The 25,148-nt window shown below is 56.0% G+C and overlaps 2 protein-coding genes across 20 annotated transcripts in view; one reads left to right on the plus strand and one right to left on the minus strand.

Annotated features, from left to right (window-relative positions):
* MADD (MAP kinase activating death domain) overlaps positions 1–12,081 on the plus strand; it is a 41,407-nt gene extending 29,326 nt beyond the window's left edge. For 7 of the 19 annotated variants that reach the window (XM_040639070.1, XM_040639056.1, XM_040639057.1 and 4 more), the window contains 8 exons: positions 141–248; positions 5,869–6,033; positions 6,278–6,350; positions 6,489–6,595; positions 8,520–8,528; positions 8,715–8,784; positions 10,694–10,740; positions 11,071–12,081. In XM_040639070.1, coding sequence (XP_040495004.1) covers positions 141–248; positions 5,869–6,033; positions 6,278–6,350; positions 6,489–6,595; positions 8,520–8,528; positions 8,715–8,784; positions 10,694–10,740; positions 11,071–11,175 — 684 coding nt within the window. In that variant the 3' untranslated portion in view covers positions 11,176–12,081. Of the gene's footprint in view, positions 1–140; positions 249–5,868; positions 6,034–6,277; positions 6,351–6,488; positions 6,596–8,519; positions 8,529–8,714; positions 8,785–8,808; positions 8,894–10,693; positions 10,741–11,070 lie in introns of all 19 variants that reach the window. The other 12 variants (XM_040639058.1, XM_040639059.1, XM_040639061.1 and 9 more) reach the window with 3 other exon arrangements.
* A 1,265-nt stretch (positions 12,082–13,346) lies between these two features.
* Positions 13,347–25,148, minus strand: part of MYBPC3 (myosin binding protein C3) — an 18,123-nt gene continuing 6,321 nt past the window's right edge. The window contains 20 exon segments of the mRNA XM_040639074.1: positions 13,347–13,660; positions 14,090–14,276; positions 14,564–14,595; positions 14,598–14,663; positions 14,777–14,936; positions 15,146–15,285; positions 15,396–15,591; positions 15,725–15,813; positions 16,521–16,688; positions 16,821–16,955; positions 18,064–18,252; positions 18,341–18,445; positions 18,752–18,911; positions 19,590–19,670; positions 19,935–20,074; positions 21,177–21,206; positions 21,299–21,405; positions 22,111–22,276; positions 22,633–22,799; positions 22,910–23,015. Of these exon segments, the coding sequence (XP_040495008.1) occupies positions 13,518–13,660; positions 14,090–14,276; positions 14,564–14,595; positions 14,598–14,663; positions 14,777–14,936; positions 15,146–15,285; positions 15,396–15,591; positions 15,725–15,813; positions 16,521–16,688; positions 16,821–16,955; positions 18,064–18,252; positions 18,341–18,445; positions 18,752–18,911; positions 19,590–19,670; positions 19,935–20,074; positions 21,177–21,206; positions 21,299–21,405; positions 22,111–22,276; positions 22,633–22,799; positions 22,910–23,015 (2,567 nt within the window). The 3' untranslated portion in view covers positions 13,347–13,517.

Genomic DNA, 25,148 nt, shown 5'->3' on the forward strand with positions numbered 1-25,148 from the left:
GTGGCCAGCAGATGGCACTGTGCTAAGTTAACTGATAGGATTTCAATAGCTGAAGTGGGGGGTGGGGGGCGGAATTCTTGGCCCAGAAAGCTCTGTGATAGAGATACGTGGATGTCCGTAACAGATCTCTCTTTTCTCAGAATGGACGTGATCTCTCTATCCGGTCCAGTGGCAGCCGGCACATGAAGAAGCAGACATTTGTGGTACATGCAGGGACAGACACAAATGGAGATATCTTCTTCATGGAGGTAAATGCTAGTTCATGCTAGTTGGTATGTCTCAAACGGACATTTGAGAGTCACAGGGAACTCCTAGACCTGATACCAGACTATTTCTCCCACTTAATCTCATTCATCTTCATGATCCATTTATCATTAAATTGTCAGATTCTTATGCAAATAATATAATAGATGATTCGCCATCATTTCTTTTAAATATACGTTGAATGGATGATGTTGTCCCATTGTCCGTAAGTCAGGACAACTTAAAATGGTAGGCGTTGGGAAGTGTTGCTCTCTTTCTTATCCCTTTCCTCTCAATTTCCTATCCCCCTCACCCCTTCCTCCCATAGGTAACCACCTCTATTGGTTTCCTTTGTATCTTCCAGTGGTATTTTATACAAACATGATAAAATATGAACATAAGTTCTTTTTCTTTTTTTCTACAGAAAGGTAGCACGTCATGACCACTGATCTGTACCTTGTTTTTCTCATTGAACATATCCTGGAGATCTCTATGTCAGTACAAAAAGAGGGTTCTCATGTTTCTTTAGTTGAAGAAGAGTTGACGTACAATGTTATATTAGTTTGAAGTGTATAGCGTAGTGATTCAACAATTCTCTACATTATGCAGGGCTCACCATGATAAGTGTGGTCGCCTTCTGTCACCAGACATCATTATGATGTCATTCACTGTATTTCCTCTGGCTCTCATCCCTTTTACAACTGCACAGTGCTCCGTGGTGTGGCTGTGCCGTAGTTGACTCAGTCAGTGTCTAGGTGCCCTTGGTTTTCTTCCCCATTTGTGCTGTTGCGAACAGGCTGCCGTGCGTGGGGCTGCGTCTGCTTCCCTGCGTACACGCACAGACTCTGTAAGCGCTCCCAGGTGCCGTCATGCTCCAAAGAAAAAATACATTGATAACTTTGGCTGATGGGACTCTGAAGTGTCTCTTAGCATATAATGGTTCCCCTCCCACTTTGCCATTTATTTCATTGACGAAGTATGCCCCACGGAGTATCTCACATTCTAGACTTTTTGCTGTTTGCGTCTCTTTGATGTTAACATGTCTCTCTACCGCTTGTATTTTTGATAAACTAGTAGTTCAGTCTGGGGGTTTGATGAGTTTCAGATTCAGTATTTTGACAAGAACGCTTCGTGGGTGGTGCTGTGTCTTGCCTGTTGCCCCATATGGCCACCTCTCTCTCTCCAGTGATCACTGGGTTTAGATGTGGGCAGTCTGAGCTGTTCCCTGTGAAGTTCCTCATCAGTCCTTTGAGTTTGCCGTGGGGTTTTTTTGCCATGCAGAGTTTTTTTACTTTTTTTTTTTTTTTTTAATCCTCCCTCCGGCCCTTGGCAGAATCTTTTTACTTTTATATAGTTCAATTAATTAGTCTTTTTTTTTAAAATAGCTTCTAGATTTTGAGTTATAAGTAGAAAAATCCTTCCTTATTCCAGAATTGTAAAGGAAATTGGCTATGATTTCTTTATTGCTGTATTTTTAATTCTAAAATGAATCTCTTCTACATAATTGTAGGAACCAAGTACAACTCCTATATAAAGTAGTAAAATTAAATAATTTTACAAGTATTCTGTTTCCTTTTGGTTTAGTTGAGTTTGATTTTTACATCCACAGCTTTTTAAACCAGTGGTTTATCAAACATGGGGTGGGGGTTCTTCCCCGAAGCAGAAACATGTGTGTTGGTGTAGCTGCGAAGAGAGTCATGTTCATGTCACTATAAAGTTCTAGAATTTGGCTAGGTGTCTCCTCGAGCTGAGGGCTGACTTAGGACATCTGCACCACAAAGAGGTGGCGGGTGATCCTCACCCTTTCCTTTTCCATTTTAAAAAATAAATCCAGAAGATTCCTTGAAGTATAGCACTACTCTCACCACCATCCAGGGGAGCCTCATACGAAGTCCCTGGAGTTTGGGTGGATCCACCACCTCGTAGCTACCTCTCCCTTAAAGCGCCAAATAAGACCGTACCTCACTCACCCTGTTTGCCACACTCACTACGCTTAGCCTGACGTCGCCTTTCTCGTCTCTGCACAGCCTGCTGGCTGCAGGAGCGCTGGGAGAGCGATTGCAAAGACCTTTAAAAATCTTCTTTATTACTTTTTTTTTTTTTTTTTAATTACAGAGGTAGACGGGATGCCTGGGTGGCTCAGTTGAGTCTGACTCTTGATTTCAGCTCAGGTCATGATCTCAGGGTCCTGAGTTCGAGCCCTGCATTGGGCTCTGCACACTGGGCATGGAGCCTGCTTAAGATTCTCCCTCTCCCTCTGCCCCTCCCTGTTTGTGCACGCATGCGTGCTCTCTCGAAAAAAAAAATAATAAAAAATTACAGAAGTAGAACACTATATGTAAAAGTTTCAAACTCTATAGAAGTAAATGAAATAAAAAGTATGTTTCCCTTCACTTCCTTCCAATGCTATGTCTCAGAGGCAACCACCGTTAAAGAGATTGGTGTGATTTTTGAAAATGCGTATTTTTATAAATACAATTTACTTATATGTAATTTTGTTTCAGTGTTAACGAAAGTGGTATCAAACTACAAATATTGTTATATAATTTGATTTTTTTCATTTAATTTATGACGCACGTCTTTCCATGTCTACATATTATCTAAATCTGTCTCTGGTTTTTCTTTTTTCTTTTTTTGTTTTGTTTTGTTTTGTTTTTGTTAAGTAAGCTTTATACCCAATGTGGGGCTCGAACTCACAACCCTGAGCTCAAGAGTTGCATGCTTCACCAACTGAGCCAGCCAGACACCCCGTCTTTGTTTTTTAAATGGATGACTAATTTTGTTTTGTTTTGTTTTTTTAGCCATTAGGTGTTAGATGGATGTATACCATAAGTTATTCAACTAGTCCCTCCCACTTTTTAAAAAAATACTGCTTCATTGAATATACTTGGCCATATGTCTTTGCACACTCACATGAGAATTTCTTTTTTTTTAAGATTTATTTTTCTATTTTGAGAGAGAGCAGTGTGTGCAAGCGTGCACTGGGGGAGGGGCAGAGGGAAAGAATCTTCAGGCATCTCCCGCTGAGTGCAGAGCCCTTCTCGGGGCTCAGTCCCACGACCCACGAGCTCATGACCTGAGCCAAAACCAGAAGTCGGACGCTCAACAGGTGCCCCTCGCATGAGAATTTCTATAGGCTAGATTCTTAGTGTGAAATTTCGGGATCAAGCTTATATAGATTTAAAGTTTTTATAGATTCTGCCAAATGCCATCCCAAAGACTGTAGCAGTTTATATCTCCCCCAGCAGCAGAGGCGAGTATGGTACGTTATTACTGTCATCTCTCTAGCCTAGAAATCATGTGTTTTAAATACCTGTCCTTTCCTCTCCTTGCCATGGTGTTCTTAAAAGATTATGGAAAGTGGGGGTAGTAGTTTTCATTTTTCAAAAACTAGAGTCAGACTTGGGCTGGAATTCTGAGTTCTGCTCAGCTGCTTTATGACCTTGTTCTCCGTAAGGCTTTTAGAACCACAATAACTCTTTTTTTTTTTTTTAAGATTTTATTTATTTATTCGACAGAGATAGAGACAGCCAGCGAGAGAGGGAACACAAGCAGGAGGAGTGGGAGAGGAAGAAGCAGGTTCATAGCGGAGGAGCCTGATGTGGGGCTCGATCCCATAACGCCGGGATCACGCCCTGAGCCGAAGGCAGACGCTTAACCACTGTGCCACCCAGGCGCCCCAGAACCACAATAACTCTTAGGTCGTAGATTAACCCTGGTAGTCTCGTGTGTTCCTTTTTCGTTCACTTCATATTTATGGAGCACGTAGTATATGCCAAGGTGCGCTGGGTATGTGGTTATAGCAGTGACTAAGGGAGACACGGTCTCGGTTGCCCTTATGGGGTTGACAGGCCCTTGGGGAAGTCAGCTTACGAAACAAAGTGTCATAAAGTATGATGAGCGTTATGAGAGAAGATGCGCAGGGGGCAGGCGGTAGGAGAGCACATAGCAGAAGGTCTCGGAGATGTGGATGACTCCTCAGAAGTGACCTTTGAGGGGCACCTGGGTGGCTCAGTCGTTGAGTGTCTGCCTTCGGCTCAGGGCGTGATCCCGGAGTCCTGGGATCGAGCCCCGCATCGGGCTCCTCCGCTGGGAGCCTGCTTCTCCCTCTCCCACTCCCCCTGCTTGTGTTCCCTCTCTCGCTGGCTGTCTCTCTGTCAAATAAATAAATAAAATCTTAAAAAAAAAAAAAGTGACCTTTGAGCTTAGACTTGAAAGAAGTATAAATTAATGACTAGAGTGGAGGAAAGGGAGAGTTCCGGGGTATTTGAGGTGAAACAGACTCAGTGATGTAGTGAGAGGGAAAAGAAGGAGTCTCGCATCACTCCTTCATTTCTGGCTTGGGCAGCTGGGTGAATGGCGATACCATTTACTCAACTATGGGACTCAGAAGGAGGATCTGCCCCGGAGGACATGCTGACTTCAGATTTGGACATGATGAGATCAGAGCACTGCCATGAGCCATCCAGATAGAGAGAGGTTCAGGAGCTCAGGACAATGGGTCTTGTATGGAGAAAGACTTGAGAATCATCAATGGGGTCATAATATCCTTGTTACATTTTTTATATTATAATTATAGTGTTGTTACAGCATCTAATTCTAGGGTACTTCCTATGTGCCCGGCTTTGTCCTAAGAATTCTTTGCACATTGACTTATTTAATCTGCACATGAGCATATGTAGATGCAGTCCACCTTGTTCAAAGTGACACAGCTAAGTAATGGGACAGCTAGAAACCTAACATAGTCTGATCTTAAGAGGGAGAATATTGAACAAGAAGAGAATGGGAAGGGGGCACCTGGGTGGCTCAGTCAGTTGAGTGTCTGACTCTTGATTTTGGCTCAGGTCATGATCTCAGGGTCATGAGATGGAGCCCCACATCGGGCTCCACACCAGACGTGAAGCCTGCTTACGATCCTCTCTCCCCTCCTCCCTCTGCCCTTTCCCGCCCCCCACTCAAGCTCACTTGCCTGCGAACACAGGCTTACTCTCTAAATAGTTAAGTAAGTAAGTAAATAAATAAATAAATTAAAAGGACTTATAGTTTTAAAAAGAGAATGTGAAGGAGGAGTTTGCCTTTTAATTTATATCACCCTGTATTATATATTTTTTGCAATAAGCATTGCCCATGTGTCACTTAGGTGATGAATTATTTAAAAGATTTATGCAGAACTAGGGCTGAGCCAGCATTAGAAAATGCATTGGTTCCATTTTTTTCTCCTTGGTTAAGCCTGCCATAATCCCCTGCCCTTGCGCTCATCCACAGAGATGATTCCTAAGGTTGGCACATGGCGTGAGTCACCCTCTTATGTCTAGAGCATGTAAGAGGTGATAGACGCTGGTTGAAGTGAGAGTAGAAACACTGATTGTGCGTCTTTCCCTGCTCGCAGCTCCTCTCAGTGATTCCTTTTCTTGCAGTAAACCTCCTAGTGGACAGTAGGTCCAGCAGGTCAGTGTTTGTGTCCCCAGCAAAGGAAGACGGTGAGCATGAGCGGAGAAGCTGGCCACGGGGAGCCTCCCAGGACCAGCTGCCCCATCCTTTCCGCCTGGGAGACAGGGTAGCGTGGCCTGGGCTGACGGAGACGCAGCGACAAGAACCGCTGAAGCGCTCCGTGCCCTCCTGCAGGTGTGCGATGACTGCGTGGTGTTACGTAGCAACATCGGGACGGTGTACGAGCGCTGGTGGTATGAGAAGCTCATCAACATGACCTACTGCCCCAAGACCAAGGTGTTGTGCCTGTGGCGTCGAAACGGCTCGGAGACCCAGCTCAACAAGTTCTATACTAAGAAGGTACCCAGGAGCTCTGCCGGGCGGAGGGTGGGTGTTGAGGGCAAAGTGTTGAGTTTCTTGCGAGGAAGTTAGAATTCCACAGTCCATGTCGAGAGCCCCACTTTGGCCTCCGGCGGTTGTGTGGGACACATAAAGCTGTCCGGTGCCCCGGCATCGGCCCCGGCGCTTGGCAGCGGGTGGAGAGCCGAGCAGGGGGACCCTGGAAGGCTTGGATGACAGGACAGCTCTCTCCCCGGTGCTGCAGTGTCGGGAGCTGTACTACTGTGTGAAGGACAGCATGGAGCGAGCCGCTGCCCGACAGCAGAGCATCAAACCCGGTGAGAAGGGACGGACTCCCCGAGCCAGGCCTTCTGTTTGTTTCCATCCGTCCTCTGAGTGTCAGAGGCCTGACAAGGAGGTCAGGCACGGGGTTCCCCACCTCCCCCATTAGCTGATGACCTCCTCCCCCACCACAGGCCCTGAACTAGGTGGCGAGTTCCCAGTGCAGGACATGAAGACTGGTGAGGGTGGCTTGCTGCAGGTCACCCTAGAAGGGATCAGTCTCAAGTTCATGCACAACCAGGTAGGTGTGAGCGGCAGCACCGGCTGCCTGGCCCTGTTGTTCCGTCCCACCTGTAGTCAGGCTCGGTCTCCGGGTCCCGGTGCTTTCCCAGTGAGCCTGCGGGCCTAGTGGGAGGATGGGAGCAGCTGGACCAGAGAGAGAAGTCGGGGGGGCACAGTGCGTTGGCGAAGGTGCAGTGGGGAGCCTCTCTGGGAGGCGGGGAAAGAGAGGGAGCCTCAGTGGCTAGGCTGCCTCCGTCCATTAGACTCAGCACAGTGTGAGTGGGAGCGTCTCACTTGGCCCTTCTTCGCACAGTGTCTGCCTTCCCCTCTTCCCAGGGTGTGCTTCTGCTTGGTGGTTTTGCTTTGAGAGTCTAGACCAGCTGATCTCCTCGCGTGTTTCCGGTGTGCGTGAAGCTTGTGTGCGTGTGCGTGTGCGTCTGCGTGTGTGTGTGTGTGTGTGTGTGTGTGTGTCTGTCCTATCTAGAGTATGTGTGTTTATTTGCCTGTTTTTCCTGCTGATTCTTCTTCCTATTCTTTTCATCCCTCTGAGTGTCCCCACTCTGTCCCCTGCCCCACAGGCCCCATCCCCTTCTTTTGACTGGGGAGCCCTTCAGAATACATCCTTCTCTCACTGTGATTCCACCAGAGGAGCTGACTTTTTTTTTCTCTTGGTCTTTTAACACAGTGTTACTTTTCCTCTCAGTGGACATTCCTTAAGCTAATTCCTTTCTGAGGCCAGCGCATCATCTCAGGTCCGTTCCCAGTTCTGACTCTTCACACAAGTGCCTTCCCTACCCTCCCCTGACGTCCTGGTTCCTCTCCTTGAGGCTGTGAGCCAGGTCTGAATGTGTGAGCGCCACAGCCCCGGGCCAGGCAGCAGACACTGAGGGGAGGTGACCCTCTGGACTCCGTGCCTCTCTTCCTCCCCTCGCCATTTTAGTTTCTTCTTTCAGGAACCTGACCAGGCAGCTTTGGTGTGATGGGAAACAGCTGCTCGGGCAGTGTATTTACTATCCGTGACTTTAATATATTAAATAGCATACTTGAGACCTTAGGGTCAGCCCAAGGAGAGGTTTACTGAAATACTTTTCTGGATCACGAAGGTGCCAGCACTTCTTGGGGAGCAGGCTTCTGACCGCCTTTTAGTGCCATGGCTCCCCCTGATGCCTCACCTTCCGAAGAGGAGATCTTGTTAAACAACAGCCAGCCCCCTTCTGGGTCCCCCTCTCTGGACAAACCCAGTGTCTGACCAGTCCACGGATTTGTACAAGCTGGTCGGTAGTTTAAGGCTTTGCCCTAGAAGACAGATCCTGCAGAGATGGGGAGTCAGGCCCCGACTGATCACAAGAGAATGGCCGTGGGGTCCGTGTTCCACCACGAGCAGTCCGTTGGAGTTGAGGAAGCACTGGACCCGCTCGTGGAGTCCTGCAGGGTGGAGTAACAGACGGGTCTTTGGAGTTAGGATGTGCTTGGATTCAGAGCCCAGCTTCGTTACTCATGGGCAGATAAACTTTCTGATCCTGTGTCCTCCTCTATAAAACGAGGGTCGTACTGCACACTGGGCCACGTGGATGTGAGGATTGCAAATAGGATTCGTAGAACTCTCGTAGTTGCTCCTAAGCGATAGCCGTTATTCTCTCACCGTGTGCTTCTTGGGAGAGCCTGGATTTTGTTTCAAGGAAGATATGAACACCTCCCACCCCAAGGACAGTCCGAGGGGAGCTTTGCGCCCGTGCCAGCCCTCTGCGCCGGAGGACGATGCATGGAAGGGTGGAGAGCTGATGGGCTGAGCGGGGAGACCCCCGGGGCACCGTGTCCTCCAAGCGCTGCCCTGGGCAGAGGGTATGGGCGGGCAGCCCAGGACAGCAGAGGGGCCTTCGGGTTGGGTTTGACCATTAAAACTAACGCCTTCATTTCTCTCCCATGCTTTCTCCTCCGGCCAGGAGCGGAAGGTACATGCCCTTTCTGCTGTCTTCGCTTCTTAGCGCTTTTGAGTTGTGTGTGTGTGGATTCTCCGGCCCTCCCTCTGGGAACTAGGTCTTCTGTGCGGGGGCGGGGCTGTAGCTGGGAGAGCGGGCAGTTGTGGGGCAGGGGGAGAGCCTCTGGGCCTGACCCCGCCCTCCCTCCCTCTCTTGCAGGTTTTCATAGAGCTGAATCACATTAAAAAGTGCAATACAGTCCGAGGCGTCTTTGTCCTGGAGGAATTTGGTAATTACACTATTTTGCTCTTAGGTCTGGACTCACATGGCAGTAACTCAAACCTCGGCGCTCCAGAGGAGGGACTAGAGGCAGAGAGAAGAGCCACCTCTGCAGAGAGGTCAGGAGGCTTAGGAGTGATAGGGAAGAAAAGGGAACCCGCGATGAGCGAGGGGAAGGAGGAAGAAAGAAGAGCCAGACAGTGGCCTCTAGGGAATGGGTCCCAGAAGAGCAGATAGCCTTAGCCAGGGTTCGAGTTCGGAGACACTCCTGCGGAGGCTCAGTGAGCTGGCGCCACCTTCCCTTCTTGGCCAGCTGGTGGTCAGAAAGTTCTGGGGCAGAGCAGACAGGCAGTTTCCAAGCTCTGATGTGTTCATGTCACCTGCTGAGCTCCTCCCAGCAGCCCAGTGCTCCATCCGGCCACCCCAGTGCCATCCAGGTGTCCGCCTGGCCCCTGTGCTGGAGGAGGGGCGTGCGGTGGTCCAGGCAGCCTCATGCTAGAGGGCAGGAAGCCTAGCGGGCCTCAGAGGCAGGCAGGGCAGTCGTCGCTGGTCCCCGCAGCCAGGCGCTGATGCTGACTGGTGGCCCTGACGCTGACCGGTGGCATAGTGGGTTCTCACCCCGGGGCTTTGAGTTCCTGCTGTGTCTGTGCTTCATTCTTTTGTGCCCCTCATCGCTGCTATGAAAACCTTCGTTCTCCAGCAGGTAAAGTGACCTCGGCTCGTGCTGCCTCCCCCCAGGCCCCCGCCTGGGCCCTGCCGCGGGTGGGATGGGCTCCCTTCAACCAGACCAGCTGCTCACATTGCCAGTTTGTCTCATCCCTTTTCTCCCCACCCTCTTCCTCCCAGCCTCCCCCCCCCACTCGTGCTGGCTCACTGGTTCTGAGTTTTCTCCCCTGTGTGCTCCCCTCTCTCTTCTGCCAGAGAGATATTTGGGGGAATCTTTCAACTCAGGAGAAGGACCTGGGCTTCTTGCTCTGCCTATGATGAGTTTATTCCCTGTTAACCCTGGGTCCCCCGAATTCTACCTCCCAGGGTCAGAAGAAGGTGTGGCCAACTCTCATCCTACCTTTTCTGGCCCCCAGGGGGATGCCACACCCCTCTGCTCCCATCTCCAGGGGCCATCAGGATGGCTGAGCCCCGGGGGGCCTTCCTCCTTCCTCTGGCCAAGCAGAACCCCTGCATGGCTGGGGCAGGGGTGACTTAGTCTTGCATTCCGGGCTGTGGACATGTGTGTATTTTGCCTGATGCTCCCTGTCACCTCCCTCCCCGGGTGCTGTACTCGCCTGTCTTCTGCTCGGTGTGTCTGCTCCAGAGCCCTCTGACGCTCTCCCTCACACAGGCAGGCCTGGGCCTCTCCTGCCACTCAGGGAAGGAAGCTTACAAGTCTGCTGGGTTTTAGTATCATGCCACTTCTTCATCCAGCCTAAGGACCCTCTGCGTAGGGGCTGGGAGTACAGGGAACCATGCTTAACATGAACAGAGTGTCGGGCTGGTGACAGGGATGAGTTCTCGGGCATCTCAGCAAGGTGAGGCGCAGGCTAGAGACAACTCTCTTCACCCGACTAACATGAGGGGACGCCCCACCGCAGCTCCTCGGGGCCCTGGACAGTAGCAGCGAGCAGGCCGGTGAAAGGCCCGCCCGCGCCCATGCTGAGGCTCTCACAGAAGCGGCTAGTGTCGCAGCCATCGAGCAGGGAGCCACAACAGACCCCACAGGTCTGGCTGAGGAGTCTGGGGCAGTGTCCTCTCGTCCAGCAGTGGCTGGGCAGGAGCTGTCAGAGCGTAAGCTGCTGCAGCCACTGGGACAGGCTACCGTGGGGAAGGGGACCCTGGTGCCGGGCGCTGCCGCCTGGGGGAGCCTGGCACTATCGCTCTTAGTTTTGAACTTTCTGTTTTGTCTCTTGCCCGTCCGGTTTTAGTTCCTGAAATTAAAGAAGTGGTGAGCCACAAGTACAAGACACCAATGGTGAGTGTGGCACCCAGCCCCGGCAGGCCCGTCTGCGCAGGCTCCCCGGGGACCTTCACACCGGCGCGGGGCGGGCTCTCTGAGAGCATGGGGTCAGGCGGACTAGGGATGATTGGAGAGCTGAGTGTGGTCTAGATGCCACAGATTCAACTGAAGCCGAAATGAGTCTTCAGCCCTGGGAGAGACACACACACACAGATCCCCTGTCCCACCAGCCAGCTGTGAGGCCTGAGCCCCTCCCGAGGGCAGAGTTTCCTGCTGGGCAGATCTCCCCTCGGAGATGTTGGACTCTCAGGAATCCGATCCGTCTGGTTTTTCTCTCCCCTCTAGGCCCATGAGATCTGCTACTCTGTGTTGTGTCTCTTCTCGTATGTGGCTGCAGTTCATAGCAGTGAGGAAGATCTCAGGACCCCACCCCGGCCCGTCTCGAGCTGATGGGAGGGGTTAAGAGCCCCCCAGTGGAGAGGATGCCCTTGCGTCTTCTGTTCTCAAGGGCACGACGCTGCGTGTGTGTTCTCTGCAAGCCCCTCGCCTTGGCTTAGTTGGTTCACAGTTGTGTGTCTCAGAGTGTCTCAGTGTCTGTCACAGGGCTCAGCCGGTTTCCTCCCCCTGCTCCCTCTCCACTCCCAGGAGACCAGCTCACTGTCCCCTCAGGACTCAAGAGTGATGTCTGTCTGTCTTTTGGGCCAGTGGCTTCTGAGAACTCTGAGTACAGTAGGAGCCCACCATTGCGTGTCCCAGAGACATTCGTGTTGTGGTTGCTCGTCCTTGGCACTTTGAGCCTCCAGTACAGGACTCTGGCTCTCCGTCCTCTGGGATCCGGTGTGACTGGGTGCTGGGCGAAGTTCCACTCGGTACAGAGGGAGGGAAGCTTGGGGCCTATCCTCTCAGATGAGGGGTGGGCAGGGAGAGGCAGGGAGAGTCACGGGCAGCAGGGTGAGTGGCAGCCTCCCTCCTTCCTTATGCATTTCCCAGGCTGGTAGCTGCTGCCCGCCGCGGCCCCCACCACTGCCATGGGGCAGCGCCGAGGGGCTTCTCTTTGCTGAGCAGCAATTTCCCTAAGGTCTGCTTGCCTTTGGCATGAGAGAGCAAAGTGGTTGGGCTGGGAGAGTCCCGGAGACCACTGGCTACTGTGCGCAGGAAGCAGGGTGAGGTGGGGCAGGGCCAGGTTCAGTATACGCGGTCAGTGTCTGCAGGCAGTATCTCCGGGCACTGGGTGCCAGAAGGGAGAGATGGCCTTGGCCTGGGAGTGGGCAAGAGATGATTGTACATAGTTCAGCTCTACATTATTTATAGAAAATGTACAGATGTGTGAATGTGAAATAAACGTCCTTAACTCTCCTTGGGCTCCTAACTGCCTTGTATTTAACGATGCCTCCTCTCCACCCAGGCCTGAGGAAGGCTGTCCCCGGACTCGACCAAGGCACCTCAGGCCTAGAAGGAGAGAGATGAGATCATGCCCATTTGAGTCCCGGCATGCTGAACCCCCAGCCTCCCACCCACTGACCCAGCAGGGCCCCTCACCTGGCTTCCTGGGCTCCCAGGGAGAGGTTAGGGGAGGGACTTCCTGCCTTCTGCCCCCTAGCCCTGCAGGGGGCTGCTGTGCTAAGAACTGGCCACCAGAGGAAGCAGCCAGACCCAGCTAAGACACCTGAGCAGAGAGGCATGTAGCAGTGAAGGAAAAACCAAGGCTTCCCTTGCCCCTCACGGGCATGGTCCAGAGAGGGGCTGTGAGCTCTTGGCCAGCAGTGCCTTGGGTTGGGGAGAACTCCGACAGAAGCAACCCTGGGACCAGCCTTCCTGAAATTTTTTTTTCTGTGCCATGGGGAAACCTCAGGCACTCCCTAGGCAAGAAAAACCATCCGTGTTTTTGTTTTTTTCAAGAGAGCTGTGCAGGGTTGGAGGGCTCCATGCCCAGCACAGAGCCCCATGCAGGGCTTGATCTTACGACCCTGAGATCCTGACCTGAGCCCAAGTCAAGAGTCAGACACTTAACCAAGAGCCACCCACGCACCCCAAGACCATCCACATTCTGTTAGGGCACCTCTGAGACCTGTTGGCTTGCTCTTCCCAAAAGTAAAGTGATGACTGGATTTAGGCTCCCATGGGGGAAGGAAGAGCAGAGGAGGGCCCTGGTTCCCAATATCTTGTACTGGACAGGACCACCCTCTCCTACTGGGAAACGGGTATGGAGGGGCCATGGGCTTGTTGCGCACTGGACCCCAAGGCAGCCTGGTGCATCTCCATTCCAGGCCTTATGGGCACAGACCCATGCTGAAGTTTGGCTCCGCCCCACATCCAGGCTGCTGTGGGCACAGGTTACCAGGACAAAGACCGTACAGAGGACACAGGACCAGGCGAGAGAGCCTGGGGTTTCTGCTCTGTTGCTGATACACTTCCCTCCATCAGTGGCCCTCGCTTTCCGCATTGGAAGAGCATACGCAGTGGGGGAAGACTGAGGGTTCTTCTAGTGTTTTATGAATTTAGGATTCCACTCTCAGCCTCCTTTAACCCACCTGGGAGACAGAATACCTGCCTCGGAAGGGCAAGTACATTTCTGTGTGCTTTTTGTGAAAACAAACCCATCGGACAAGAAGAGCCAGCTCTCTGTGACTGCACTCATCTTTTATTGCCCCTACACATTGAGAAGATGTGGCAGGCCAGGAAGGTCTGTCCCCAGCCACCATTTCCTGAGCCCACCAACTTCTTCTCCCAAAGACCTGAGAGCTTCCAGGGGGAGCTCGGACGGTTCTGTCTATGCAGAGCGCCAAGCCTGCTCATCTGAACGGCGCTGCCCTACTCATGCTTCCCCCAGCCCAGCCCCCGCATACACGCTTGCACACACCCATCCAACAGCGGGAAGGCGGCTCGTCCAGCGTCCTTCCAGGCTCCCGGGACCCGGGCCGGCATCCTGCGGCACCTGTAACACAGGTTCCCTTGTGAATGCGCTGGACCGAAACCCTGTGAAGAGTTACCTGCACCTCCGTTTCCTGATGGCTGCCCCCAAACCAAAGGCCAGGGCTCGGACTTTGACACGAGCCATGGGCGTCGGGATGGCTTGGAGTACGTACCTGGCCATCTCCGGGGAGCCAGCCAGGTCACTGAGGCACTGCAGGGGAGAAGGAGGCCATGCCACATGTGTGTTTCCCCTCCCAGTGCCTTGCATGTCCCCCCAGCCTCCTGGGAGGCCGAGGAGGCAGCTGTGGCAGCAGAGCCCAGAAGCCAGTACCCACATTCGACACGACAGGCTCATTGCTTTTTCAGCCAGAGCAGCTGCGTGGGCCAGGCCAGCAGAGTCCCGGCTGCTTCCCTGCCTTCTCCACCACCCCGGGTCCCATGGGCTCCTCACCTCGTACTTCCAGGCGGCACTCACACTGTGCCTCGCCTTGTAAGTTGGTGGCCCTACAGACATAGATGCCCCCATCAAAGGGGCAGGGCTTTCTAATCTCCAGGGTCAACACTCCCTGCTTGCTGAACATGCGGAAGCGGGCATCTGCCCTCAGATCCAGGCCGTTCTTGAACCAGGAAATCTTGGGCTGTAGATCAGGTAATGGGAGGAAGGGAGACCATCTCAGGTGGACAAGAGACCTCATGGGAACCTGTTTCTATTCTAGGGGCTCCCACTGGAGTCCACACGATGCCCAAGCAGGGAATGAACAGGGAGCCCATGGAGACGGCCAAGGCCCTCTTCAGGGAGAGGAGCCTGGCCCTGAGCCCCCGAGGGAAAGAACGCAGGGAGAGGCTGGGGAGAGGCCCGATGGAGGTTGGAGGCTCTGAACCCTGCCTCCTCAGTCTGCCTGGCCCAGGGCCCCAAGCTCTCTACCTTAGGGCTACCCCGGACAGCACAGCAGAGGGGGGGCGGGTGAAGCTCGGGGCCTCAGAGAAGTCCAGGGCTTTATAGTTGGGTGGCTCATACGTGATGCCTGTTGGTGATAGGACTTTGTACCAAGAGTGCCACCCCACGCTAGGTCCCCTCCCTGCTCCCACCGCCTCCCTGCCCCATCTCCTCCTGGGGGTGAGAGTAAAGGTACAGCACCTGGTTTGGGGATAAAGACCGGCTCCTTGGTGGTGGCGGCTTTGTCACTGGGTCCCACCATGTTATGGCTGAAGACCCGGAAGTAGTAGCCATTGCCAATGATGAGCTCTGACACCACGCAGTGAGTGCGGCGGTAATGCTCCAAGACCGTGAACCACTCCTGGGGGTGTGGAGGAAAGGGAGGCTCTCTGGGGGCTGGGCCTACTATCTGCCCGGGGCAGCCCTGGTGTCTGCACCCCAACTGCGGAGGGAACTAGGTCAGAGAGGGAGGATGAGCCAGGCCCATTCTAAAGACAGGGGAGGGAGCTGGGGCCAGGTCTGCCTAGCCCTAGGGAGGGTATATATGGGGGCCCAGAACGCCAGGCTCACCATGGTCTTCTTGTCGGCTTTCTGTACTGTGTAACCCCAGATCTCTGTGTTGCCATCATCTTGGGGTGCCTTCCACTCCAGAGCCACGTTGAAACCCCATGCTTCAATGACCCGAATATCCTGGGGAGGGCTTGGCTTGTCTGCAGGAGAGAGCCCCGCTTGAACGTGCCTCCCCTGACAGCCTGACCTGGCCCGCCACCCTCTGCAGGGGCTCCAGGCATCCCAGAGGAGGGGCCCCCGTGCCACGCACCCACGATCTGCAGGACCAGCGTGGCCTTGTCCTCCATGTTCTCAATTCGCAGCATCACCTGGTAGGTGCCAGAGTGGACACGGCGAGCAGCACGGATGAACAGGATGGTGTCCGTGGGGCTGTTGCGGATGCTCACCTCCTCGCCTGCCAGGGGCTGCCCTTCTTTGGTCCAGGTCACCTGAGGCCGGGGCTTGCCCTGTGGGGAGGGACAGCTCACCCCCGAGCCTGGCACGACTGGGTGGCATTTCAGGGTCTGGTCAGCCCCAAGACACATCTCCCCGCTAAGCACAGATGACACACTGGGGGACAGGGAGGGTGGCCAGCCCTACCTGGAAAGGAATGAGGAGGTTCACGGGCTCCCCAACCTTTCTCTGGATGGTCTGGCGTAGGTGCCTGGGCAACTGGAGCCGTGGCCGCTCTGTGGGTGCCAAGTGGGCAGCTCAGCAAGGGGAAGCTCCGCCCCAAGGAGCTCCAGAGCTCCTCCCCTCCAGAGGCGGGGCCAAAGGCTGGGGCTAAGGAAAATGCCCCTCCCTTAGCTCCCCCAGCCCCAGCCCCAGATGGTCTACAAAATCCCACCCCTGCCTCACCACACCGCTCTAAGAGACAGGGATCAGAGACGGTGAGCAACTAGTTCGAGGTCACACAGCTAGCAAGTCACAGGCCAGGATGCAAATGTAGGGTTTGGTCTCTACCCTATCCCCCAGGCTGTTTCCACCCCAGTCTGCTGCCTCCTTCCACTTTGAGAACTAATCTTTACATGATTGATCCTTTGCTGGGAATAGAAGAACGGGAAGTGGATCCCATACGGGCCAATCTGATGCCGAGTCATGAGCACAGAGACAATACCTGTTGAACTGAGAGGCTCATAGAACAGAGCTGAAAGACAACGGTGTGATGACCTACATGTTCCCCGTCCCAGAACCCTGTCCCAGAAAACCACAGGGAGCCGTCTCCCAATATTTGCCCTGGCCACGGGGCATGAATAAAGGCTCCAACCCTCCTGTCCCTGCACAGTGTTAGTCCCTCTTTGCAGCACGGCCTCCCTGGATGTCCCCACTTCCACTGACCCCAAGGGCCAGGGTGTCAGGGGTAGGTCTGTCCTGTGACTGCACAAGGGCCACTCACGCAGTATCTCCTGCACCGTCACAGGCTCCTTGGTGGTGACGGGGGCTCCAGGCCCTGCCATGTTGTGGGCGCGCACACGGAAGAGCATCTGCGCCCCAGTGGGCAGGTCCTTCACCAGCATGGAGGTGCGCTCCATCAGCGCCGGCAGGGCAGCCACCCACTCCGAGCCTGGTCGGGGGACGCCCACGGGCAGCGTCAGCATCCACAGCCCGCCCCGCGGTCACCCTCCCGTGGCTGTCTGGGGCCCAGCAGGGTGACAGGTGCCTGGCCCGGAGGGTGGTTCAGAGGAGGGGCACTCACAGCCCTCCCGGCAGTACTCCACGCTATAGCCGTCCAGGCCTCCGGCTCCCACGCGCTCCGGCGGCCGCCACTTGAGGGAGACGGTGGTGTCGGTCACGTCCTCCACTGCCAGGTGGGTGGGCTCACTCGGGGGGCCTAGGCAGAGGGGGAGTCAGCGAGGGGTCCGAGTGGGCCTGCACCACCCGGCAAACCAAAGGCCATGACCCAGACCCTCAACCAGCCACGGGTCACACAGGGCCACTTTCCCTGTCATCTGGCTTCCAAGCCCTGTTGGAAATATTTCAGCTCCGTGAAAAGACGTGTCTCTAGATAGGTTTAAAAACAAACGAACCACAACAGCAATCACAGAAGAGAGCCCTAAATAGGAAAAGATGCCCGAAAGAACATGCTTACAAGGAGCCACTTCTGTCAGCCAACAGAAGAAATGCTATAAACGCAGCATTTAAGGAAAAACTAGCCTAAAACAGGGCATTTCCTGGCGCTGCATGGTTAGATGAGTTGACTAAGAGTTAAGCAAACTGGAAGTCAGTCCCTAAAGAGAGAGGCCTGGAGCCTTCTCCCCACGGGCACCCCCTCTCCTTGCTGCCATCTCCCCAAGCTGTGCCCAGTCCTGGGGCCAGAAGGGGGTGCCTCCCCTGCCACCGACAGCTGCCCCTCCCACTGTCACTTCCTGGTAGGGACAGCTTTCCTCACTGCCCCCTCAGCGTCCGTTCCACCCTCTAGGCCCCCCTGATACAGAGGAAGAAACAGAGGCTTCAGGGGACGCCATGACTCCGGATGGCCCTCTCCATCTCTGAGTCCAGTCCAGGGTCCTTCCCACGGCCCCAAGCCCCTTGGACCCCCAGACAGCCAGTGCCCTCACTCTGTCCCATATAGGACAAACCCTGGTTGAAGGGAGTGGGGGAGAGGGGACCATTAACATTATTGAGCACCTGCTGTATGCCATCCTAACAGCAGTTCCACAAAACAGATATTGTCATTATCCCCATTGTATAGATGTGGAAAGTGAGGCCTGAGAGGCACCAGCAGTCAGAGTGGTGTGAGTCTCGGCTCCACCCCTACCAGCTAGGTGACCTTGAGCAAGTCATTTAACTTCTGGGAACCCCACTTTCTTCATCTGTGAAATGAAGAGGATTATCCTTGACTGAAGTTTCAAGGGGACCATGATGTAAATGCCAGTGTGGTGGCCACCCGCAGAGCAGCCAGGGCCGGGGTGGGGCAGTGCCAGGCCAGGCAGCCTCACCAATCGGCATGAAGGGCTGGGAGGCAGGGCTGGGCCGGGACATGCCGATGGCGTTGACTGCGTAGACTCGCATCTCGTACACCACGCCCTCGATCATGCGCCGGGCCTCGTGGCTCAGCTCCCGCAGCAGGTCAAAGTTCAGCCTCATCCATCGGTAGCTCTTCTTCTTCTTGCGCTCCAAGATGTAGCCTGACGAAGGGAAGGCAGGAGCTCTGGTCTGGGGCCCAGTCACACCTGCACCCTGGCCCTCGGCTCTACGCCCGTGCCCTCCACTCACCCAGGACCGGCTGGCCACCATCGTAGGCAGGTGGCTCCCACTGCACCGTGCAGGAGTCCTCACCCACGTTACTGATCTTGGGGGCTGCAGGGGCATCTGGCACATCTGGGGGGGAGGGGGGACCCACATCAGCCCTGCGTGGGTCCTTCACCACCCCAACCAACAGCTAGAGCCTGCCTCCACCGCCCCACGGACATTTCTAGAATTCGGCTCTGATCATGTCACCAGCCTGTGACCAACGCTTTATGGTTCCCCGCTGCCCATATTCACCCCGGGCCCTAATCCCAATCCTCTCCACAGAGCTGAGAGCACGCCCTGTGACGTTTGTCCAATGACTGAACGAGTGAATGGATGGGCCCTCCCTGGTTACCCTCTGTCTTCCCCTCTTGGCCCTGGGCCAGCCAGCCTCACCGATGACCTTGACCGTGAGGTTGACCTGGTCCTCGCCCACGGGGTTCTTCACCGTGACAATGTAGACACCCTCATCTTCCTTCTCTGCCCCCTCGACAGTGAAGATGCTGCGGTCCTTGGTGGTCTCCACGCGGACCCGGCCCTCGGTCTCACACAGCAGCTGGGGGGAAAGGGGACCTTGGGGAGAAGGGCCCCAGTCGGACCCCACAGGCTTTGACAGCCTCTCCAATGGCCCGAGATAGGAAGAGAGCTCAGAGCAGCGTCCAGGGAGCCAACGCAGCCTGAGTGGAAACCACTCATGTGAGCCCTGGTCCAAAACCTCGATTTAGTGCCTGCTGGGGGCAAAGCACTGGGGCGAGGGTCTCGGGCTCTCGCTCTCGCTTTGTCTTGGAACCTCAGGCGATCCCCTATTCTCTCTGTGCCTCAGTTGTAGTATCTGCTGATGGGAATCACATGACCTTACAGAGCTGAGGATCCTGCAAGGCCTCAGGTGGACGGAGAAGCCGACTGCGCCTGGAGAAGCTGCCCTGAGTGGTGCCCAGGCAGCTGGTCTTACAGGGAAACCCACTCCCCGGTCGGGAAGGAGGACAAAGTGAAGGTCGGCTCAGGAAGACGGGAGCCAGAGAACATCCCAGTCAGGAGGGCCTCCCAGCAATGCGAAGGGGACTTGTGCCTGACTTTGAGGCATGAGGGTCCCACAGAGCGTGCGCAGGGCAGGAGCACAGCTGGCCAGACGTGGCGCCTTCACAGAGACCTCACTGAGGGGTGAGACCATGTTGGCAGAAAATGACAGACGGCCAACGAGCTCTCCACAGAGCCCACCATCAGCCTCACTCACCTTCCTGTCGAACACCCACTCGTCACTGTCACCTGCGTCCCCCGGGGCCTCAGGGGCTGGCCCTGCTGGGACCTTGTTTTTCTGGGAACAGAGCAGGAGGGAAGCAGGGGGGACGGGGGCTGACTCAGCCTGGGCGGAATCTCTGCCCAGAGGCCCCTCTGTCCCCCCTTTGCCCACCCCCACTCTGCTGCCCCCTTTGCCCACCTCCCAGCCAGCTGAGCGACTGCACTCCCAGCCAGTGACCAGCCGTAGGCCATGCCCATTGGGGTGGGGAATAGGCGCCAACACCCGTTGGTCCCACGCACCCATTTGACAGATGGGCAAGTGGAGGGGGATCCACAGTACCTGTGTGATGGTCTTCTGCCAAATCACAGTGGGAGCAGGGTCCCCGGAGATAGGGACATCCAGGCGTAACTTGTTCCCAGCCACAACCACAATGGTGTCTGGCTTGCGGCCTGGGCAGTCCAGGTGGATCTTGGGAGGTTCTGGTGCGGGGGGAGGAGGGGAGATGGCATAGGTCAGAGAAAGGGGAAGGGGGAGAAACAGGAAGGAGCATGTGTCCCTGGTTGTGGTTTTTCAATCCCTCGGAGGTGCAATGTACACGCAATAAAATGCAGGATTTGAGCATACGGCTTGACAAGTTCTGACACTTGTGTAGTCTGAGCAACCAGCCCGCAGGCAAAATCGAACGATTCCATCCCCCCACCGGAAGTCCCCGGGGAGGCTGGTAACACCGGGTCGCCTCCTGTAGCATTTCTCACACTGTGTTTAGGGGGAACACCAATGTCCCGCCAGAAAAAAGAAAAAGAAGTTTCCATGGCCAAATCAAGTAGGAAACCCTGGATTAAACAAAGTTAAGCACATTTCTTTACCTTGGGACTTTCTAGAGCCTTTGACATGCTATCACGCCTTCTGAATCCGCAAGAGCTGGAGTAAGGGTTCAGGGTTTCCCAAACTTACTTCGCCGTGGAACCCTTTATAAATGGCATATCCTATTCAGTGAACTTAGTTTGGAAAGCACTGACCTAGAGCGGGCCTCAGCCGGGACTATTCTCCTGAAGTAAGGGTCCTAAAATGCCCAACAGATGTTTAATCTACAAGCAGGATGGGTACTTCTAAAAGCAGGAAAGATTTGGGGCGCCTGGGTTGCTCAGTCCACTAAGCATCCGACTCTTGATTTTGGCTCAGGTCATGATCTCATGGTTGTGAGATGGAGCCCCGAGTCGGGCTCTGCGCTGGCTGTGGAGCCTGCTTCAGACTCTCTCTCTCCTTCTCCCTCTGCCCCGCCCCACTCTAAAAAAATAATTAAAAAATAATAATAATAAAGCCAGAAAGATTTCATAATGAAGTCTTACATCTTCTCATCTTTCCTGCCCCCCCCATGGAGGAGGCCCTATCAGGATTCCCACCTTCGAGATGAGGAAACTGAGGTTTCTATAGGTTTTTATAATTGGCCCATGGTTGTGAGTGGTAGAGCTGGGGCTGGGTCTTGGGGTCCCCACTCCAGGTTCCTTGCTCTTCCCTCTGTCTGGAACTGGAGGGGGGCATGGGTGGAGGGGGGCGCAAGGAAGAGGTCCTGACACTCACCCTGCCTGGGCACAAAGTCAATCTTGACCTCTGCAAAAGAAGGAAGAGCAAGTGGCACGGGGCGGGGGGCAAAGGCAGAGCCCAGCAACAGGGCCCCCACCCCGGCCGGGGTGCCAGCTCACCCATGAAATGGAGCTTGGCCGACAGGTTGCAGGCAAAGCCTTCGGGCACAAAGCTGTAGTCAGCCTCGTCCGCAGGCGTGACGTCGTCAATGGTCAGTTTGTGGACCCTGCAGAGAAGTGGTGGCTCAGGGGCTCCCCTGGGCCACCCGCCCCCCAGCAGCCTCACCATAGTCAGGGTTCCAAGGGCCCTTGCCCCTGCCCTGGCTCAGTGGAGGTCTGGTATTTTAAATGCGTTCTTTCTCTGTTTTTGACTTTGCAGCCCCTCACGTGTTTTCAGAGGTAGACAATGAACGAGTGCCCCTTGGCTGGGCCATTGGAGACTGAGCAGGGGCTGGTCACTAATCTCTGTGACCTTGGGCCCAGCATGGGCCAGCCCAGATGCTCGAGGCATGAGTAAGAGAGTAGGAGAGAGTGAGGGTCCCTGGCCAGGGCTGGCCTCCAGGTGGCCTCCTGCCCTGCCCCGGTCATGAGCTGGGGGCAGGGGTCCAGGGGGCTCCCAGCCTGTCTGTCTCTCTCACTCCTTCCCCATCTCTGTCCTTTGCCTCTGCAGGACTGCCTTCTGTATGCTTCCGTCTCTCTGTCTCTGTCTCTATCTCTTTGTCTATCTTGGTCTCGTGTGTCTGCGTGTCTGTCTTTCTGTCCATCTCTGTCTCTCTCTATGTCTCTGTGTTTTTCCCTGTCTCTCTGTATGTCTCTATCTCAGTCTCTGCCTTTCTGCTTCTCCCTCTGTCTCTCTCTCTGTCTCTGTCGCAGTGTCCCCCTCCCCCATCTGCCTGCACCCTCTGCGCTGGGGCCGAGCCCCGCACACTCACCGCCCAATGTGGGACACCTTTATGCGGCTGTCGGGCACCAGCTCCCTCCCGTTCTTCAGCCACACGCCCCGCACGTTCTCATCGGACACCTCACACTTGAACACCGCCTGGTCCTTTGCGCCCACCGTCAGGTCCGCGATGCTCTGGTACACCTCTAGCTTCTTCTCTGGGGGGCGGGGCAGCGCCAGTGAGCTGGGGAGGGTGTGTGCAGGTGTGGGCGCGAATCCCCGTGGCAATCTCGTGGGCGTGTGAAAACACACGTGTGCGTGCATGAGTGTTGTGCGTGTGTGCATATGAGAGTACAGTGCACACGAGGAATCTCGAGGTGGGGGGGCACCAACCAGGCCCATCTGACCCTCCCAGTGCCCTCGGAGGCGGCCGCCTCAGCAGCTCTGGTCTACGGATGAGCAAGGTGAGGCTCCGGGTGTCAGAGTGACTGGCCCAACGTCACATAGGCCTCCATCCTGGCTTGGCCTGGTCCCCATACACGGCTGGGGGCGGCGTGGGGCTGGGCGGCCTCACCCTGCACGATCAGCTCAGCCAGCGCCTGGCCCCCGCTGGTGCGCAGTGCGTAGTGCCCGGCGTCCTCCAGCGTCGCCTCGTTGATGATCAGATGGTGTCTCTGGCCGTCCTTCTTGAACCGGTATTTGAAGGTCTCCTCCCTGGTCAGCTCCACCCCGTCCTTCAGCCTGGCAGGCGGGCGGGCAGTAAGTGCCGTGGCCTCCTTTGTGGCCTCCTTCGGGGGTGCCTGCTGCACGCCCCCCTGCCCTGCCCATGCCCCCACGCCGCTGGCACTCACCATTTGACCTGGGCCCCCTCCTCGGACACTTCACATTCGAACTCCACCCGCTGTCCCACCATCACCTGCTGGTCTTCCAGGGGCCGAGTGATCAGCACGGGCGGCTCTGTCGAGGAGGGAGAACGTGACAGCCTGGTCCGCGGCAGCCCCGCTCCCCAGGCTCCCAGGCTCCCAGGCTCCCCGGTCCCCAGTCCTGGTCCAGGCCCACCTTTGACGAAGAGCTCCGTGCTGCACTTCTCGCCACCCACCACGCACTGGTAGGCCGCATCGTCCGCCAGCGAGCACTGGCTGATGGTCAGCGTGCGCTTGGCACCCACGGACTCGAAGATGTACCTGCCCCGGGCCACAGAGAGTGGAGGGAGAGCCGTCACTCACCTCCTGGGCCCTGGGTGCCCCGTCCAAACCCCTGTTGGGACCCTAGACCCCCACCCCAAGCCCTCCCTCCAGGAGCTGAGCCTTACTTGCTGTGGAGCAGAAGGGGCCACGGGAGCATCCCGATGAGAGGAAGCGAGACGAAGGGAAAAAGCGAGAACAGAGGCAGAAATGGGAAGATGGGAAATCAGACCGGGAGACAGGGAAACAGGGAGAGACGGGGCGGGAAGCGGGCAGAGACAGAGAACAGGGCCGGTGAGAGGCAGGGAGGGCAGGCGGGACAGCCTCCAGGGCCCCCAAGCGGTCGGCCAGCTCCACGGTCAGCCGGATCTTGTGGCCCTTGCTCACCTGGTAGGCCGGCTCCAGCTTCTTCTGAAAGGCTGAGCACCACCGTCATTGCCCCCCACTGCTCCGCCACCCCTGCTCCCCCAGGAGGCTCACACCCGCCGTGGTGGTGGCCGTGGTGGCCGGGGGCTGTGCCAGAGAGCCGTGTCCTCCCACCGCCCCCTCTGCCCCCCCCTTCTCTCTCCGTGACTCTGCTGTGTGTCTCGGGGCTAAGCTGGACTCCCCCACCCCCGTGTGTGCATACGAGCGTGCCCTCTCCTCTTGCCCGGCAGGGACCAGCTCACCTGTGCTCTTCTTCTCGTCCCGCTTCATGCCCTTGAGCCTCTTGAGCATGCCACGCAGGTCCGTGATGCCATGCTGGAAGGCGATGCGCTCGTACTCGGACGGGGACGCCTGCCGCAGGATCTCCCACACGTCCTCCTCGGCTGGCGCCTCCAGCCTCGAGTCCCTGCGTCCACAGTCCCACAGAGAGGCCTCGAGGGACACCCGGCGGCCCCCACCCTGCCCTCGCCTGGGGTGGGGCTTCCCGGGGCCCAGGACCAAGGAGCCAGAGCTGCCCCCGCCCCCGTGTCCCTTTCCTTCTGGGGGCGCAGCTCGAGCTGGCATTGGACTTAAGGTTCAGCATGGGGGAGTCCTGGTGGAAGGGGGGTGCGGGCTCCATCAGGCACTCACCTCCGGAAGCTGCTGTTTGGGGCAGGGCAGAAAAGCGGTGGAGCGTTAGAGGCGTGGGCCACCTGCCCACACGGAGCCGGGGCCACAGCCCCTGGGCCCTCGCCTCCTCCCTCCCCCCACACCCCCGCCACTCCGGTCACACTGCACCGCACACATTGCCTTGTTTGCTCCTCCTGAGCTCTGGCGGGTGGGTATCAGGAGACCCCGGAGCTCAGAGACGCCCTGGGCAGCGGGGAGCCACAGCCAGGTCCGTCTGATTCCCAGCCCTGTCTCTCACCAGAGATGGCGAGAGGGGCCCACCAGCGCCCTGCTGCCCCAAAGCACCCGCCCGCAAGCCTTATTCTCTGGGCCGCCGCAGCACCAGCCATGACGCAGGGTGCGGGAGAGAGAGGGAGAGCACACAGAGTCATCGGAGGGCTGGGGGAGCAATTCCCAGCTCGTCCCCGCAGCCTACTGAGCTAAGCTATCAGACACTCAAGGGTCGGGGCCGTGGGTGACCCTGCGAGGATGTGAGTTCACAGGATATGTCTGCAGAGCCCTCTGCCTCTTCCCAACACCAGGACTAAACCGTCTGACAAGGAAACTAGCTCAGAGAGGTCAGGAACCGGCTCGGGGATGCACAGTCGGAATACCGCAGTGCCGGGATTTGAAATGGGGCGTCACCATCTGCCCCAGGTGCTGCTACCCAGGGGCTCACCTCTTCTTCAGCAGTGAGCTGAAGTCCAGAGTTCCAGCGTCCTCATGGCTGTCACTGTGGAGAGGGACCCCCAGTAAGGCTGCAGTGGAGCCAGCTGGAATGGGCTTGGCGGGTGGGTGTGGGAGTGGGGAGAGGTACTGTAGAGGAGGGGAC

Source organism: Ursus maritimus, unplaced genomic scaffold (genome assembly GCF_017311325.1).
Source record: "Ursus maritimus isolate PB19 unplaced genomic scaffold, ASM1731132v1 scaffold_23, whole genome shotgun sequence".
Taxonomy (NCBI): Eukaryota; Metazoa; Chordata; class Mammalia; order Carnivora; family Ursidae; genus Ursus; species Ursus maritimus.